The sequence below is a fragment of the Sus scrofa genome, chromosome 13 (genome assembly GCF_000003025.6).
Source record: "Sus scrofa isolate TJ Tabasco breed Duroc chromosome 13, Sscrofa11.1, whole genome shotgun sequence".
NCBI classification, from domain to species: Eukaryota; Metazoa; Chordata; class Mammalia; order Artiodactyla; family Suidae; genus Sus; species Sus scrofa.
In genome coordinates, this window is record NC_010455.5 from 4,396,164 (window position 1) to 4,414,882 (window position 18,719).

Below are 18,719 nucleotides of genomic sequence, written 5' to 3' on the forward strand. Positions count from 1 at the left end.
GAAGAAAATATTTATGATTTGGGTTAAACAAAGAGTTCTTAGATATGACAACAAAATCACATCTGATAAGAAAACTGCAGATAAATTGGATTCACCAAAACTATGTGAAAGATACTTATAAGAAATGGAAATACAAGTCACTGACAGGATACTATTTGTGAATCATAAATATGACGGCAGACTTGTTTCTGAAATACATTAAAAAAAACTCTCAAAACTCAAGACAGAAAATAAATCCAACATATAAAAAGGGTAATGATATAAGTCAACTGAACTGGCATTATTTTAATTAAATTTACTTTGTGATAACTGTATATTGACAAGCAGTTGTTAAGAAACAGTACCATGAGACTGTAAATTGAGTTTTTCCATAGGTAACATCCTGCAAAACTATAGTACCAGGACACACAACCATTCACACAGTTGTAATACTGAAATATTACATAACTAGCTCTCTTTCCTTGCTGTTAATTTTATTAATCTTTTCAAATAGCTTTTTATTTCACTTGAAAAGACAGAATAGTTTTTAATTGTATTCGTTTTAATTCTTACTTTTATTCCTTCCTTCTACTTTGAGTTTACTTTGTCTTCTTTTTCTAGGTTCTTAAGGTGGGATCTTAGCTACCTTGACTTTTCCTCTTTTCTAATATGTGTTCAGTGCAATAAATTTCCCTCTTCGCACTGCTTTAGCTGTGTCCCACAGATTTTGATAGGTTGTATTTTCATCTGATTCAGTTCAATGTATTTTTAAAAATTTCTCTTGAGACTTTTTCTTTAACCCAGGGATTATTCAGAAGTGCTGTTTAGTTTCCAAGTCTTTGGAAAAATTTCCCATTATCTTTCTATTATTTCTAATTTGATTCCATCATGAAAAGAGAAAATACTCTGTGTGATTGCAATTTTTAAAAATCTGTTGAGGTTTGTCTCATGGCCCAGGATATCATCTATCTTGGTGTATGTACTGTAGTCACTTGAAAATAATGTGTATTATATTATTATTTGAAGAAGTACTCAAATGTTATCCTTCTTAGATTTTGCTGGATCATATTGTTGAGTTCTATATTTTTTTATCTAATTATACTATCAATTATTGATAGTCTCCAAGTACAAATGTGGATCTATTTCTCCTTTCAGTTCTGTAAGTTTTTGGTCCACCTATTTTGCAGCTCTGTTGTTTAATGCATACACATTTAGATTTCTAAGTCCTTTCGGCGGATTTAGGATTCTAAGTCCTTTTACCATTATGCAATATACCTTTTGTCTCTGGTAATTCTCTGTGTTCTGAAGTCTACTTTATTTGATATTACTATAGCCTCTCCTGCTTTCTTTTGATTAATGTTTGCATGTTGTACCTTTTTCCAAACTTTTAATATACGCATATTATATATATATATTTTGTCTTTTTGTCTTTTCTAGGGCCGCACCCGTGGTATATAGAGGTTTCCAAGCTAGGGGTCTAATTGGAGCTGTAGCTGCCAGCCTACACCAGAGCCACAGCAATGCAGGATCCAAGCCATGTCTGCGACGTACACCACAACTCATGGTGATTCTGGATCCTTAACCCACTGAGCAAGGCCAGGGATTGAACCCTCAACCTCATGATTCCTAGTCAGATTTGTTAACCACTGAGCTACAACAGGAACTCCTTACTACCCATATGATTATATCTGAAGTTGAATTTCTTGTAGACTGCATGTGAGTTGGATCATGTTTAAAATGTTCTACACTTTGGCTTTTAATTGGTGTATTTAGACCAACCATTTACACTAACTCCACAATAACACTGAATCTATGGAAAAAGGAGAAGACTACTACTTCTGGAAGTTTGTGTGTGTGGGGGGGAGGAGATAAGCAGGGCTGCTGGAAGAGAAGGCTCAAAGGAAGGTTTTTGTTATACTGTTTATTTTTTTCTTAAAGAGGAAACTAACAAAGAGGAAGAGGTTACAACACTGGCAACATAATACCTAATGGGTCCTGGTCATAAAGAAGAGGGATAGTTAACTCCAGAGTATACAAAGAGAGAGTGAACAGAGTTACCAGGCTGGTGGTGGGAAGAAAGCAGTTGAGATGGTCACTTTTGATGGTATATACATTGGGCAGACTGCTTGAGAACATAAATAAAAGGATGGTCCACAAGGGTCATGTATTGGATGGTTTGAAATTTTAGTAGCTATGATCCACAATGTCCCCCACTCTCCCAAGTAAGCAGTGTTATTTTGAATTATCACCAAATCATAGATTCTTCAGTAGAATACTTTTTCAAACTGCCTCTGCTACCATTGCTATTATCAGTTCTCACCCAGCATCCTCACTGTTCTACATTCTGAGAAGTCAGCTATACCTGGGTAGATGTTCGTCAAGATTTGATCTCTGTCCCTCTTCTTGTCTCACTTTACTAGCAACTTCTACTAGTATATAGCATGTGGATTTTCAAACCAATACTTCCAAATCTCTCTTCAAAGCTCCAGCACCATATAACACAACTGTCTACTCAATATCCATGGTCTCAAAGAAACACCAAACTCAACACACCCACAATGACTTCTTCTTTCCTTTGGAATTCCTTTCTCTATCATTCATTATATCTTCGTCATTTTTGCTATCATTGATCTTGCTGTCCAATGACTCATTTCTCTTCCTCACTCTTATATTCAATTACTTTGAAGTCTTGACAATTCTAGCAGCTTGGTATTTTCCACGTATTCCCACTTATCTCTGTCATTTTCCTCGCTTTGATCTTGCTTCAGGCCACTGTTATCTTCAAGAATATAGAGGTTACTACTTTTGTTTCTAATCACTGCTTTCCGAGTCTTACTTTTTCCCTCAATCTATTTACCACTGTGCAACCACTGCAATCCTTCTAAACGGAAAATAAATCATTATGTTTCAATGCCTCCCACCTCTCCCTTATTCTACAATAAAGATCTAGACCAGTGCTATCCAACAGAATTTCCTATAATGACTGGAATGTTCTATATCTATATTGTTCAACAGATTAGCCACTAGTCAAATGTGACTGCTACTAAGCACGTGAAACAGGGATAGTGTGGTTGGGAAACTAAATTTTTCATGGTATTTAATTTTGACCAATGTAAATTTTATAGCTACATGTGGCTAGTTACCTGATGGACAGCATAGATCTAGTTTGTTCTTAGCATGACAAAGTTCCTTTGTCCTGGCATTATCTCATTTTCCTCTAGTTTTAATAAACTGATATTGTTTCTTGTATTCATGATATTCAGACATACATGTCTTTATTCACACTGTGCCAACTCCAGGGGGTGGGGTATGAAAATAAACACCATTACCTCTCCAAGATAACCACTGTTAATACTATTCCAGTCTAAACATACATTTCCATTTAAAACACACATAATTTTTAAAACTAGAAAAATAGATTATATGCAGTTTTACTTTTTGATTTTTCACTTAGAATATTCATAAACATCATCTCTTGGGATTATATAGTCCACAAATACATCATTTAAATTATGCATTATAACATTTCATCCAATGGATTTATTTACCCCATTACTTCTTTTATTATTAGAAATTAGTTCCTATTTCATATCATAAATAACACTGTGATAAACATCTTTATACAGACTTCTGTTCCCTGATTCCCTTAAGATGTCCATATGCTTAAAAGTAGAATCATATATCAAAGCATGTTTTTTGATATTACTATTGTCATTTCTGTATTCCTTTATCAAACCATATCAATGCATTTTAGCTGTCTCTTCTAAGTAGCATATAGTTCAATGTTGTCCATAAAGTCAACCAAGAATAATCTTTTGTCAGGAGAGCTTAAAGCGCTTAGGGACATACAGTACTATACCTAATGACAGTAATAACCTGTCACCTTGCTTTACTGTTTTCTGCTTCCTTTGTAAGCACCTGTTGTTGTTACTACTTAGTGAATCTTACAAACCAGGCAATTGAACCTATCACATAAAATTTACTTCGAAAGAAATTTTTCAGTCTTTCCAATGTACCAACTGCTGTGCTCTACGTGATTTTTTTTTCATTTAATGCTTGTAATCCTATTGCAAAGATACTATTTCACAGAAATTTTATAAAACAATTCTTTAGTGATTAGAAATATCAATGGAATGGTGTATTTAATTTATTTCATTTGTGATCAATTATGCAAACTTTTACGATTCTTTCCCACCTTGAATTATTTACTAGAATTAAGTAGATCTAAGATCCAAATCATGTTATAAATTATTTTGACGACTCTTTAGGTGATAATTTTTGACAAATGCATTGTGTTGTAAATACCTGACATTATCTTACTAATTACACTGCTTTCTAGCCGTTCTTTAAGAACCTGCTTCCCTCTTGCTTAGATGATGATGATGATTTCGGTCTTTTTAGGGCCTCACCTGCAGCATATGGAAGTTCCGAGGCTTGGGGTTGAACCAGAGCTACAGCTGCCAGCATATGATACAGCCACAGCCACACAGGATCTGAGCTGGGTCTGTGACCCACGCCACAGCTCACAGCAATGACAGATCCTTAACTCACTAAGCGAGGCCTGGGATCAAACCCACATCCTCATGGATACCAGCCGGGTTCATTATTGCTGAGCCACAATGGGAACTCCAGATTATTAATTTTTACTCACCTTTCAGTGGGAAGATTATATTTTTATCTAGAAAGACATGTGGATGTCACTTTTTCTAAGTTGTGCATGAATGACTGAGCACAGCCTTTCCTTTTTGGCCTATGTCTATCTTAAAATCCATGATTACCTTGTCAGTACAGATTTTGTTTCTTCTATATTATCGATTAATTCTTTTTGTAGATCAAGTTTAAAATTAAAGTAGCAGAACAGCCCTTCCCCACCCGCTTCCTTAATTTTCTATCCAGTAACTTGAACTAAATAAGGCCAGTATCAGACATGGATAGGATTTAAGTCTCCGGCAATGGCTTATTATTTTAGCTATATCTCTGTCGCTGCTACCTGTGTGTGGAAGATCTGAGTTCTTTCTGCCCTGATTCTTGGCATGGCTATGGCTCCTAGGTTGTCCAGGGCCCTCGATTTTCCATTTCCTCTTTACCAGGCTGGTTTCAGGTCACTGCTAACAAGGCTCCTCTGATTCGAGGCCTTATAACTCTTTACTTATCTGGTCAACCTGCATTTGACTCGTGGACCAGTCTGCTACATGACATCTTTGGGTATCTTAGTTTTCTACCACAGTCACAATCCTAGTCAAATTAGGATGTGAATGTAGGCTCAAGAGTTCAAAGCGTCATCCAGCTTCCTGGTAGCTAGTTGATCTAAATAAGCCTATATACGCCTTGATTCCTTCATCTACAAAATGTAGATGAACACAGCACTTATTCCAATGTGTTGTGAGGATAAATAAGATAATTCATATAAAGCCTTTAGTATAATGCCTATTCCACAAGAAACAATAAATATTAACAATTATTAGGCATAATTTCAGATAGTTCATTATTCTTCCCCATAATTCTTAATTATGTTACTTCATACAGAAGGGGGAAAAAATCCACTTTTTCATAAGCAGTAATTTTGGGGAAATGCCCAGTGCTTTTGGGGGAATGTCCCCCTTTATGTGAAGGTTATCATTGGACCTTCACCTTCTAATCCCTCATTCTACAGCTTATGGTAATATACAATATAAAGTTCATTGAGAAGAAAAGAATATTTCAATTATTAACTGTGTTTAGAATAGGAAGCTATTTCCTAAACTGTTGAGAGAATTTTTTTTTCTTTTCAGCGCCACACCTGCAGCACATGGAAGTTCCTGGGCCAGGGTTTGAATTGGAGCTGCAGCGGCTGGCTTGTGCCACAGCCACATAGGATCTGAACTGCATCTGCGACCTACACGGCAGCTTGTAGAAACATCGGATTCTTTTTTTTTTTTTTTTTGTCTTTTTGCCATTTCTTGGGCCGCTCCCACAGCATATGGAGGTTCCCAGGCTCGGGCTTGAATTGCAGCTATAGCCGCTGGCCTACACCAGAGCCACAGCAGCGCAGGATCCGAGCCGCATCTGTGACCTACACCACAGCTCACGGCAACGCCAGATCACTAACCCACTGAGCAAGGGCAGGGAACAAACCCGCAACCTCATGGTTCCTAGTCGGATTTGTTAACCCCTGCGCCACCACAGGAACTCCCAGAAACATCGGATTCTTAACCCACTGTGCAAGTCCGGGGAATGAACCTGCATCCTCAAAGAGATAATGATGGGTCTTTAGCCCACTGAGCCATAACAGGAACTCCCAAGATAATTTTTAAGGTGGGTAATTATACTGTCTTTGATAAGTGAGAGTTCTGTATTTTACCACATGTTTACACTTCAAATATGTTTAAAAATTTTGGTAATCAGGAGTTCCCGTCGTGGTTCAGTGGTTAACGAATCCAACTAGGAACCATGAGGTTGCGGGTTCGATCCCTGGCCTTGCTCAGTGGGTTGAGGATCCAGTGTTGCTGTGAGCTGTGGTGTAGGTCACAGACATGGCTTGGATCCCGCATTGCTGTGGCTCTGGCATAGGCTGGCGGCTACAGCTCCGATTGGACCCCTAGCCTGGGAACCTCCATGTGCCACGGGAGTGGCCCTAGAAAAGGCAAAAAGACAAAAAAAAAAAAAAAATTTTTTTTGGTAATCATATGTAACCACACTGATATGTGTTAGGACAAGTACACTAAGATAGAAATATTATGAAACTATACCACAACTCAGCAGATGATTTATCAATAAACAAAACCTCCTCAATTAAATTACTAGATACCACCACAGCAAAACAACTGCTAATCCAGAAAATAAGAAATAAGGATATGGAAGATGTATAATAAACATTTGGGAGATATGGAATTTATCCCGTGAGTGCTATAAAGAACTAGTAATTTAAGAATGCCAAAGCCCAAGTGTGTTATGAGGGTCTTTTCTCAAAAGTGACATTAATTGCATATGTTACAAATGCTTATTATGTATTCTATTTATATCAAAATTTAAAATGTAGTTGAAAATATACAGAGTCAATATATTCAAGAGTGATAATAAAAGACAGTTACTCTGGCCTAGCAAAAATTGTTATTTTAAAACTTTAATTTTTGCTCTCTTTATAAAATAATATTTATAGTATTAAGAAAACAATCTTGAATCTCTATTTAAAACTGCTGTGATTAAGGGTCTTTTGGATTCAAAAAGGTCGTTTGCACTCAGGGCTGGAACTGTAACAGTAAGATTTTAGAGACTTTTGCACAAAAAATAACTCCTAAGTGATGAAATCACATAGCATTCCTATTCTAATATTAAAAATGAAAATACCAAAAAAACAAACCTTAGAAATTACCCTGGAAAACTGGAAATGATGTAGTCAATGTTTTACTTTGGAAATTAGTCGGTGTGCACTGATAGGCCCCCACAGAACTTAATTTTTAAAAAGTCTAACACTCACCAATAATTGGCAAACAAAAGATAACTCCAGATGTTAATTATGTGAATGAAAGTAAGAGAAATTTCATTTTAAGTGCAACAAGAGTAATCTTTCATAAAGTTAATGAAAAAAGTGTAAATTACTTTTAGGAAATATTATTTTATACTATCACTTAGAAAGTATTAAATATTTAATTGCAAATTAACTTTGTTTAACCTAAATAGTAAGTTGACTTGCCATTTCCCAACAGAAACACCAGCTACAATTATCCAGGGGCTAATGCACTTAAATACATAAAATGATAGCATTAACAAGTAAGTTATTATAGAACATTCAGAATTTCAAGGGGTCTTATTCCCATATTTCAAGATAAATATTATCAGTTTATTTAAAATTAAGATAAGCTAATTTGGAATGACTTTCAGCAATATTTATACAATTAATATTTTATATAATTATTAAACCTGATTTTGTTAAATAATTTATTAGTAAAATGCAGCAAATGCATTCACATATGGCATATTTGCCACATCAGGAGACTTCTACATATATTCTCCTACAAAAAACAGAAGAAACACTACTTTTAAAAATGGGGTAATTGTAAAATCTTTTTTAAAAAGATAACCACAAGTACATCAGAAAGCAGACTTAAATACGTTATACTGTATCATATAACTGATAAAGATCGACTAAAATTAGAAACCTGGACTCAACATGCGCTATAATTTCATTTTGCTAAATAACACTTTCTCTACCATGTGAACAAATTTTTTCCCAACAGGAATAGAAAGTAGCATCAATAATTCTTTAGCTTAATACTACTTGCGTGGGAGTTCCTGTCACGGCTCAGTGGTAACTAACCCGACTAGTATCCATGAGGACAAGGGTTCGATCCCTGGCCTCACTCTGTGGGTTGCTGTGAAATGTGGTGTAGGTTGCAGACACGGCTCGAATCCCACATTGCTGTGGCTGTGGTGTAGACCAGCAGCTAAAGGTCCAATTCAACCCTTAACCTGAGAACTTCCATATACCGCAAGTGCAGCCCTAAAAGGGCAAAAATAAACAAAAATGTGTGTGTGTGTGTGTCTGTGTGTATATATGTCTCTGTGTGTGTGTGTGTGCGTGTGTGTGTGTGTGTATTTTCCATGACAGAAAACAAAACAAACAATTTCAACTCATTTCCATGAAATAAAGTGGTTAAACAGGTCTGATTCATTTCAAAGCCTGTGCTTTTAACTGCTATTTTATATTATGCTCACATTATTCTTTGGCCTCAAAGATTCTAACGGTCATCAATAGGAAATATACAGATGAGTAGTAAAGTTAGGGTAGCATAAAGACAGGAAAATCCAACCACATTGCCTCACAAATAGAAATAATAAAATCAAATTTAAAAAAATGAAACGAATAAGCAAAGTCCTTGCACTATACAATGTAGTACAGACTAATTAAGAGAATGAGGAACTTCTTCAAAGATTAAAAAATCATATATTTTAGATAATGCAATGAGATTCTATGCAAAAATAAAGGGACAACTGAGTCAATTATGGTTACTAGGAACCCTGATTTTGTTAGTACTGCTGAAAAATAAAGTTGAAAGGATTAAGAGTGATTATGTCATGGATCATAGAATTTTACGGGAAGGTGATGGCCACCAATGTCCAAGAAGCTCTATGAGTGATTATGACAAAGAAAAGCTGATGGGAACTAATGCCTGGTGAGAAAACCAGAAAACACAGTGGTTATAAACCAGTGCACCCAAGTCCACACCCCGACCACCACCAGCTGCGCCAAAGAGGTAACAAACAATAGAGCATTTCAGAGAAACAATAAACATGTCCAACATTAGTTCCTTTCCTCAATACTTAAGACCAACTTCTAGACTAGAAAACAATTACTGAGGCTATGAAATGGATTTCTGTATTTGACTGAATGAATTCGTTGAGTATGTAGTAGAGAGGAATACAGAATTTGCCTCTCGACCTTGCCACTAGATATTTTAACATAAATTTTTATTCTGCAATCATAAATATGTTAGCTAGACCTACAAGCATAATAAACATCAGTTAATGAATAACCCAGAGTGCTGCCCAAGACCCACGCCCCCACAACTTTCTCACTTCCACTGGGAATGATGGAGCTGCTCTCAATGATGAAGTCAGGCTTAAGTCACAGAAATGAACACAGGCATCATTAAAACAAGAGACCAGACATCATCAATCACAGCTCAGAGCTTCCAGAGAAAAATAACATCTGAGTTATTATTAGTGATAGATTCTGTGTAACATGAGAGCATAAAACACTCACTGACATGCTTTTATTTGGGCTAAACAAATGGCCTCTGCTCTGGTTCTAAACCTCTGACTTGAGATTTTTCCAAATTCAAATAACAAATTCATATTCAATGAGCGCCTACTATGTATGTCTATCTCAGAAATATCTTTTCAATTTTCTATGTTCTATGTAGTTGAGAGAAGGGATTTGCAGGAAATATCTACCAAGGAACTGCTAGCACTAGATAGGAATGCATCTATTGTTTCAGCTTAAAGGATCCCTGTGTTATCTGTGCCACTACACAATTAATCCATATATATATTTTTTTTATCTTTTCTAGGGCCACACCTGAGGCATATGGAGGTTCCCAGGCTAGAGGTCTAATTGGAGCTGTAGCTCTCAGCCTGTGCCAGAGCCACAGCCATTCGGTATCTGAGCCACGTCTGTGACCTACAGCACAATTCACGGCAAAGCCGGATCCTTAACCCACTTGGCAAGGCCAGGGATCGAACCCTCAACCTCATGGTTCCTAGTCAGATTCATTAACCACTGATCCATAACAGGGAACTCTGATATTTATTAATCTACCATTCTAATTTGGCTACTCACGTTATAAGCCACTGAATGCATACATAGGCACACACACACACATCCAAAGGTGATTGGCTCCATATTCTTCCTCTAGAGCATGTTACACAAGTCATATGGCTGAAGAAGATTAATCTATTATTTTCACTAAGGGACATTTATCATACTTTTATTTTTTTATTATTATTTTTTTTGTCTTTGTCTTTTAGGGCTGCACCCACAGCCTATGGAGGTTTAGGCTAGGGGTCGAATCAGTGCTGTAGTGGCCGGCCTATGCCAGAGCCACAGCAATGCGGGATCTGAGCCACATCTTTGACCTATATACCACAGCTCACGCAACGCCAGATCCTTAACCCAGTGAGCAAGGCCAGTCATCGAACCCACATCCTTATGGATGGTTCAGTTAACTGCTGAGCCACAACGGGAACTTCATTTATCACCCTTTTAGAAATACGCTTCTGGGAGTTTCCATCATGGCTCAGCGGAAATGAATCTGACTTAGTTCCTTCCTCTGTAACAAAGGGGTAACAGTACAAGAGGTATGACACATGAATGCAATGAGCACAGACTCCGGCATACAGAACACAAAGGAAATCTGAAATGAAATAGGGCTGGGATCGCTCTTACTCTTACTTCTGTGAATCTGAAACATACAGAAACCACCATCAAACACAATTAGGTGTTGCTGAAATTTAAACTTGAATACTTACAGCCCATATATCTGTGGCGCAATTTCTAGTCTGTTGAGGTGCATGTAAAGCTCTATATCATGCTTCTTCAGTAGATGATCCTGGATCTGGTTGACTTTAGTAACAATAGCAATTGTTGGTCCCAAATCCTGCGGTCTAGCAAAGGGAATAGGAGGCATCAGGGTTTCTTTCCCCTAAAAAATAGGGAAAATGGATTATTTCAATGTGAAACTAACATGCATGGACATTATTCTTGAATGTACTTATCAATGGGAGTTTAAATGAGAACCAATAACTACTTTAAATCAACTGTAGACAAACATTTAAAATATGAAATCATACGTGGATTGTCACATAGATGATTGTGCACACAGGGTAATGGTCAGGAAACATCTAAAATATTTTCTACTTGTACTTCCTTGACCAGTTTCTTTGGTGACATTAAATCTTACAAGATAATTTTGGCTAGAGGTAGTGGTGGCCACTAGTGTATTTAGCCATGGCCAGTTTGTCTAATCAGCAGTCATAGTACATAAATGGAATACTCTGAGGAAAACATACTTCTTGTGGCATAAGATTTAAACATAAAAAAAAGTAATTGAAAACTATTTTACTTTGAGTTCTCAAAACTGGAAATAAAGTAAACCAGTACTAGAAAAAAAGATCTTCTCTGTCTTTTGAAAGATTTTAAAATTCTCCAGACCAAAAGTATAGCCAAAAAAAAAAAAAAAAAAAACTATATGAGCCAACTACAACTGCCCTTCCTGCCATCCCAAAGCCCATATTAAGACAGACAGAATGTAACTCCTGGTAATCCTTTCATGTAAAGTTCAACTAGCCCCTCAAATCTAAGGATTTGCCCTATTGCACTACGTCTGACTTTTCTTCTGATGTTCAGTCCCCAATTTCTTCCTCTTCAATATTGGGATTTATAGCATCACTCTCTCCTGACTGTCTGCCTACCACTCACCCTCAGTCTACTTCTCTAGTTCAAATTCTTGTTTCTGTTTCACAAATGCAGTTTATACAGTTCTGGTTTCAGTTTTATTCACTACTTATATGAGCTCAGTCATAGACAGTGCTTCCACCAAAACCCATTTTCCAAAGGCTTCCTAATCTGTATTCAAAACCTAGAACTCTAGAGTACCTCCCATACAATCGGATATCCGCCAAGAATCTTAGATTGACAAAGGGGTCTCCAATCCAGCAGGCCCACAACGGGGCTCATTATCTTCCACTCAAAAACATACTCACCCTTTCCCCATGCCTACCCTCAACCCATCCTTCAGTAAGAACACCTAGTTGACCTAGCTCCTCAGAACCACTCAGAGACTTGGGTATGTCTCTTCTTCTGCTGTTATCAACCTGATTTGGGGCCCTTAATCATTCCTTTCCTTCTGATCTTGATGCCCCCAAGTTAGTCTGCTTTTAAATCCACCCTCCAAAATGCCAGATGATCTGTCTAAAGCAGATATTCGATTATGCCATATGGCCCTCCTTAAATCTCTTTAACAGGTTTCCATTATTTGCACTCCAGGAGAAACAAAACAAACGGTCCACATTCTTTAGCCAGGTCTGCAAGGTTCTCTACCACCTGGCCAGCCTCTATTCCACTGTGCTCCTAGGGGTCCTGAGGGTGCCACTCTTCTGCCTGAAACAGCCCCTCCCCAGTGTTTCCTCTGAGGAGCCCCAAGTATATTTAAAGATTTGGCTTTAGTGCCAGGTCCTCGTTCTTTATCATCTTCTCAGCTTCTCAGGATGCTTTTCTAATACTCTGCCTCCTGAACCGTGAGATCTCTAAAAGGAATATTGTCTTTTGGCCATTGGACCAGATTCCAGGGCACAAAAATGAAGATAAAGCTCTTGCCCTTGTCATCTGGAGGGAAAAACTACACACACACACACACACACACACACACACACACACACACACACCCGTTGGAATTCTACCTAAGAAGTATAATACTAATCAGGCTGGTGGAAAACACAGAAGAGAGGAGGGGAGTGGCAGGCGTAAGTAAAGGGGAAATGTCCTGTCCAGGATCATTTCAAGTCTTAAAAAGAAAGGATCCCTTTGGGTTTTCTACAATGTCTGCCCTAGGGTACTTAGGTCTGACGGGTATAAGGCTATTTTAATTTTTATGGCTCAATTCACTGTTGCTAATTTGTACAGACAGGAGAAAGGGAAAACTTTATATTATGGTCATTTATTATAAAAATAGTACACCCAAGACATCTTTTTCTGATTTTGTAACATCTAGTATTCTCTTCAAAAAAACCAAGATGCTTTCACTTAAAAATTCTTGTTAAATTTTTTTCCTCTTAATATAATTCATGTTAATTGTAAAATGCTATTCACTGAGGTCAAATTTCCTTTAAAAATAAGCACTTGGACATATTGTATACTTTGGTCATGTAGTTTTTCTTTACTGAGGAAACTCTGGGCTGAACGGCATGCAGTGTGTGGTAGAGATATGAGCTCAGACAGGGTTTCTAACAATCGCATGGGAGCAGATGACTGATTTACTCATCTTTCTGTGGATCTTCAATAAACTCGCTCCAAGAGGTGCAACTACTGGCTTTGGACAGAATAATTCTAAGTCCATCTGGTAAAAATGAAACGTATTATCAATTTCTAGTTGGAACAGTATGAGTTGTCACGAAATCAGCAGCATATGTAGCCCATTCTTCAGATACTTAATAGGGACTCATGTGTAGTCTAAGAACTATAGGCTTATATAAACTGTAGTTATAAGAGATTTCCCCTGAGCTCAGAATACTTATTTAAAAATCTTAAATTTTAAAAACGTGAAAGTAATGTTTATGACCACTTAAATGAGAAACAGCTTTGCTTGTCTAAGGACAAAATCAAAAAAGTAAAGATAGAGTTCATGGAAAACACTTCTTTATCCTCAGAATTTCTTACCATAAAGGATGCTATTTGCATTTACAAATAGGATCACAAGAGATAGCAACAACTACCAATAAAATAGAAAACCTCTCTAACCACTTATTAGTGATACTCAAAGTGTGTTCTGATCTCAGTGCCAGGCCACAAACTGAGGAATGCAGCAAGATGATGATTTCACACCATTTTGTAAAACCAAAGCACCATTTCCTTTTTCAAGAAAGCCTGACTACAAAAACTGTGTCACTGAACTAGGTAGCACGCACAGAGATATAATCAAACTTTCCAAGGATTAGAAGAACTGAATGAAGGAGTGATACATTAATTGCTTGAATTTCTTTTAAAAAAGATGACAGAAGCATGAAATAGAATAAAAAGGGAAGGATGAAAAAGGGATTCCTTAGACATGCTTTCTAGGACTATATTATGTACTGATATACATGAGTGATTAACGTAAATTCTCAGAGGTCACATCTATGTGTTCTTTGATAAAATAATGTCTTTGTCTTGTCTTAGCCATTTTCATGGATTGATCAGTGAAAGCAACATGAATAAGTAAAACTAAAACATGGTAGCCTTCACATTTTTGTCATTCAGTTTCTCAGATACTATGAATCAGTTATAAAATACAGAATGATCACTGCATAAAATGATCAGGAGGCCTGTATTTAAATGTGTACAAATACTCTGAATACATCAAATCACCAGCCAAGAATGCTAAGTTATTGTTCTGAAACATAAAGTAGTTCATCACACATGCTTTCAGTAAGCTTCCCCTCTAATAACCCTTACAGAATGTAGCATCATGACATATCACTGAATGAAGACTTTATCACCTAGGCTGGGGGTCAAAAAACTTTCTCTGTAAAGAGCCAGATGGTAAATATTTTAGCCTTTAGAAGTCACACAGTCTATGTTGTACCTACCCAACTCTGCTGTTGGAACGAGAATTCAGCCAAAGACAGTAAGTAAATAAACAAATAGGCATGGCTATATCCCAATAAAACTTTTTTATGGCTATGGAAATTTGAATTCTACATAATTTTCATATGTCACAAAATATTACTCCTCTTTTGATATTTTTTCAACCATTTAATAATGTAAAAGCCATTTTTAACACACAAGCTGTACAAAAACAGATGGCAGGCCAAATTGGCCTGCAGGCAGCAGTTCGCCCTGACCTAGACCAAAGGCAGAAAAAGCATTAGTTATCTATTTCATTTGTGAAGGGAAGGGATGAAGAGATTGAGTAAATACGTGGTTTCTAACCAGAATGCACTCAATTATAGCAATATAAATAAAATTAGTCATACAGAAAATAATGCACCAAAAACTCTTCACAACATCCTGCGCCAGAAAAATCTGCAATTTTTCCAATATTGGGTAATAACAGTGAAAAGACCATAATGATCTCTAAGTTAGCATGTATGTTTGTTTAAAACAACAGTTAATTCAGCAATTCTACTCCAAGAGATATGCTGAGAGAACTGAAAACATATGTTCACACAAAAGTTTGTACACAAATGTTCAGAGCAACGTTATTCTTAGCAGTGAGAAGAACCCAAATGTCCAACAACTGAAGTATGGAAAAACAGAACATGGTATATATATCATGCAATGAAACACTATGCAGCCACGAAGAGGAATGAAGTTCAGACATGTTACGACATGAAGGAACTTTGAAAACATTACGCTAAGTGGGAAAAGTCAGTCACAAAGGGTCTCATGTTGTGTGATTCTGTTTATATGAAATGTCCAGAAAAGGCAAGTTCAAAAAATAGGAGATAGATGAGTGAGGCCAGAAACCAAAGGGTGAAACAGGAAATGACTACTAATGGGTATGTGATCTTCTTTTGGGGTGTTAAAAATGTTTCGAAATTAGATAGTGGGGACATTTGTGGAATTTTGTGAACATACTACACTTTAAAAAGGTAAATGTCATGGTATGTTTATTATTTCACAATAAAAATCATAGTTAAAAAATAAGACTAGGAGAGAGTGAGGATAAATGGTATTGATGCTAAACATATAAATTCAATAGCAATGCATTAATAAAACAACCTGATACAGCGTTTATGCACTGTGGCACCTAGTAACCTACCAGGACAGCACAGACCAAGTAGATAAATGCACTTTTCATTCAGATTTATAATAATTTTTAGGAAATTATACTGTCATACATAATATACAAACATATAAAGTTTCTATTTATGTGAAATGTTTTATACCTTTGTGTATCCATACCTTAGTGTATCCATCAATATTATTAGATATATGATGGAGATCGCCAGTTCAAACTTACTTCCACAGGTATTTTTATTTTTTCACTTTTATAGTAATAATAATAGCTTTTATTCTCTGATATTTTGTTACTCACTGAAATCATTTCTTCCCTCAATATACTGAAAAGATCCATATTAGAAAATGTACCTTTTGACCATCATGCTCAAAAGTAGAAAACCAAGGTTCAGCAGTTTCCATAAGTTGTGAGAACATTGCACTAAAAAATAGAAAAATAATATAATACTAATGTTAAACCTTCATTACAGTAAAAATGGCATAAAATATAAACATAACAGAAAGGTTTTCGTACTTACTAGGCATCATGTTCCAGGTACTCAGGGTTCAAGAGAGTTTTCATTTCCTCACTTAAAAAAGTAACACAAGCAATCAGAATGTGTAAATTTTTGTAATTGAAGGCAATGAAGAGGTTGTCTGATTCTGTACTCATAAGCCAACTTTCATATAATGTGTAAATGAAAAAAAGTTAGCCTTTTTTAATAAAAAGAGCAACTACATTAACAAATAAAATCTTTTCTTTCTATAAAGATTAAGACCAAATTAGTCGCCTGCCTATACCACAGTGAGGTAACTAATTATTCCAGATAACAAACGCTAAATGTGACAATACATCCTTTGAATGTGCTTATTCTAGAATAAACTGATTACTCTATAGACTATCACTTGTCCAAAATGAAACAAAAAAATAGGTCAAATAGCCCATATCAAACATTATTTTCTTTTAATGGCTTCTACATTTATTATATTTTAACATCCATTAACCCGTGAGAGCACCTCTTCCAAATCTATTTTACTGTTGCTTTTACCTTATAAAGGATTGAAAGAACTAAAGAAGCATGTCTAAATCCTTTAAAAGCTATTTTTCATCATATATACTTTCCTGCATATTCTGCATATATGTATTTTTTTAAAAAGATAAAACTGGCATGAAAACAGGATCCCAATACTAACTTCATCCTTATCATATTTTAGAATAAGGGAAGCAACAGCAATAAAGACATGGTTACTATAATCAGATCCAGTAAATTCAGTATAATTAGAAAAACTCCAAGGAACAAGAAAATACTAATCTGTAACACGGTAAACAAAAGTTGATTTGACAAATGCCCTAATACAGCTCAGCAAGATGATTGGCTACCACTTGATCAATAAAGATGGTGGAGATAAACACACAGATAGATGCTATACGTTACTTTTATCTTCTGCATAAAGATGGGCTAGCCTGTCGAGTATATCTATCTGTCTAGGTTTTATAATCCCTCAGCTCTTGACTTCTAAGATGCTTCCTGAATTCTTCTCTGGCCCATCTAGCTAGGATATCTTATGTTAGAAAATAAAATTCTATCAGCCTAGTTTAAATATAATTACTATGTTATTTGCTGGAAATAAATTAATGTATTTCAAAAACGGGAGAAGCCATTTTTGTTTATTTAGAGATGGGGGCTCTTTGTGCCACTGTTCTCTTACATCTGACCTGAACTGAGTGGAATCTGGTGGGGACATAGTATCTCACGGATAAGGTTCTCTCACTTGAGAGAACGGATCACTGGAGGATGGTATATAGGAACAGAGCAATCAGTAGCACTTTGCCATTACAACAAAAATGTCCTCTTGATCCATTAACTATATGTCTTCCTTTGATGCAGCTCTAAGACTTGCAGAGATATTTATGACTCCAAATTTGCTCCATTGCTGAAAGGGGATTATATTTATTAAGTGGAATTAACTATCAGCCACATGAAACACAACCGAATGTTTACAATTTACAAAATACCTACAATGTACAAGATGTTGAGGTAAAAGAAGACTATTGCAGACGGAGAAAATGGAAGGAGCGCTCATATAAAAACTTGCCTTGGTTGTGCAGACTCACTGGCGTGAAGAAAGGCTTGGTGGTCACAGTGGAGGGTGAAGACTATGGGCGCCAGCAGCTCGTGCATGCCCTGGAACAGCAATGGGGCGGGGGTGTCCAGTCACTAGTGGACAGAATGAGCTGAGCCAAGAGCTTTTGCAGCTGATCCCACCCCAGCATTTCCACAGTATACAGAAAAGTATGGAAATAAAAAGCTACAAAATGAGATTTTATTTACTTTTAGAATTTGATTCCAATTCAACCACAGCATGTATTCTTCTTTAAAACATGGAGAGCAGTTCTCTTTTAAATGGCACAACAAACAATAAATTGGCATGGTAGACAACCTTGCACCTGTCAGTTGCTTCACGATCTGTACTCATAAATATGAATTTCATTTATGCAAATTATAATCATGAGCTACAGTGTAAAGATCTGCAGTAAGAAGGGCAACTAAGAACTGTAGACCTAAGAAATTACATCCAATGTTTTCATTATATAATGGCTCAAAATTAGGATGTCTGTAGATTTAGGAAGAGCTGAAGTCAGCTAGCTGGAAATGCTGGATAATAAAAGCAGGTATGGTAGAAAACAAAGTTTTTAAAGTAGATTTTCTACACGTTTAATCAGAAGATGGCCATAATTTTTTTTCCTGCCTACTTAAGCTATGAGTTTACTCTTCAATTCGTTTAG

General features: G+C 36.3%; 1 protein-coding gene across 8 annotated transcripts in view; it reads right to left on the reverse strand.

The window, feature by feature from the left end:
- TBC1D5 (TBC1 domain family member 5) overlaps window positions 1-18,719 on the reverse strand; it is a 546,905-nt gene that overhangs the window by 204,620 nt on the left and 323,566 nt on the right. For all 8 annotated transcript variants that reach the window (XM_021069681.1, XM_021069680.1, XM_021069682.1 and 5 more), the window contains 4 exons: window positions 18,029-18,117; window positions 16,471-16,521; window positions 16,304-16,373; window positions 10,987-11,159 (listed from right to left, as the gene is read on the reverse strand). In XM_021069681.1, coding sequence (XP_020925340.1) covers window positions 10,987-11,159; window positions 16,304-16,373; window positions 16,471-16,521; window positions 18,029-18,117 — 383 coding nt within the window. The remainder of the gene's footprint in view (window positions 1-10,986; window positions 11,160-16,303; window positions 16,374-16,470; window positions 16,522-18,028; window positions 18,118-18,719) is intronic.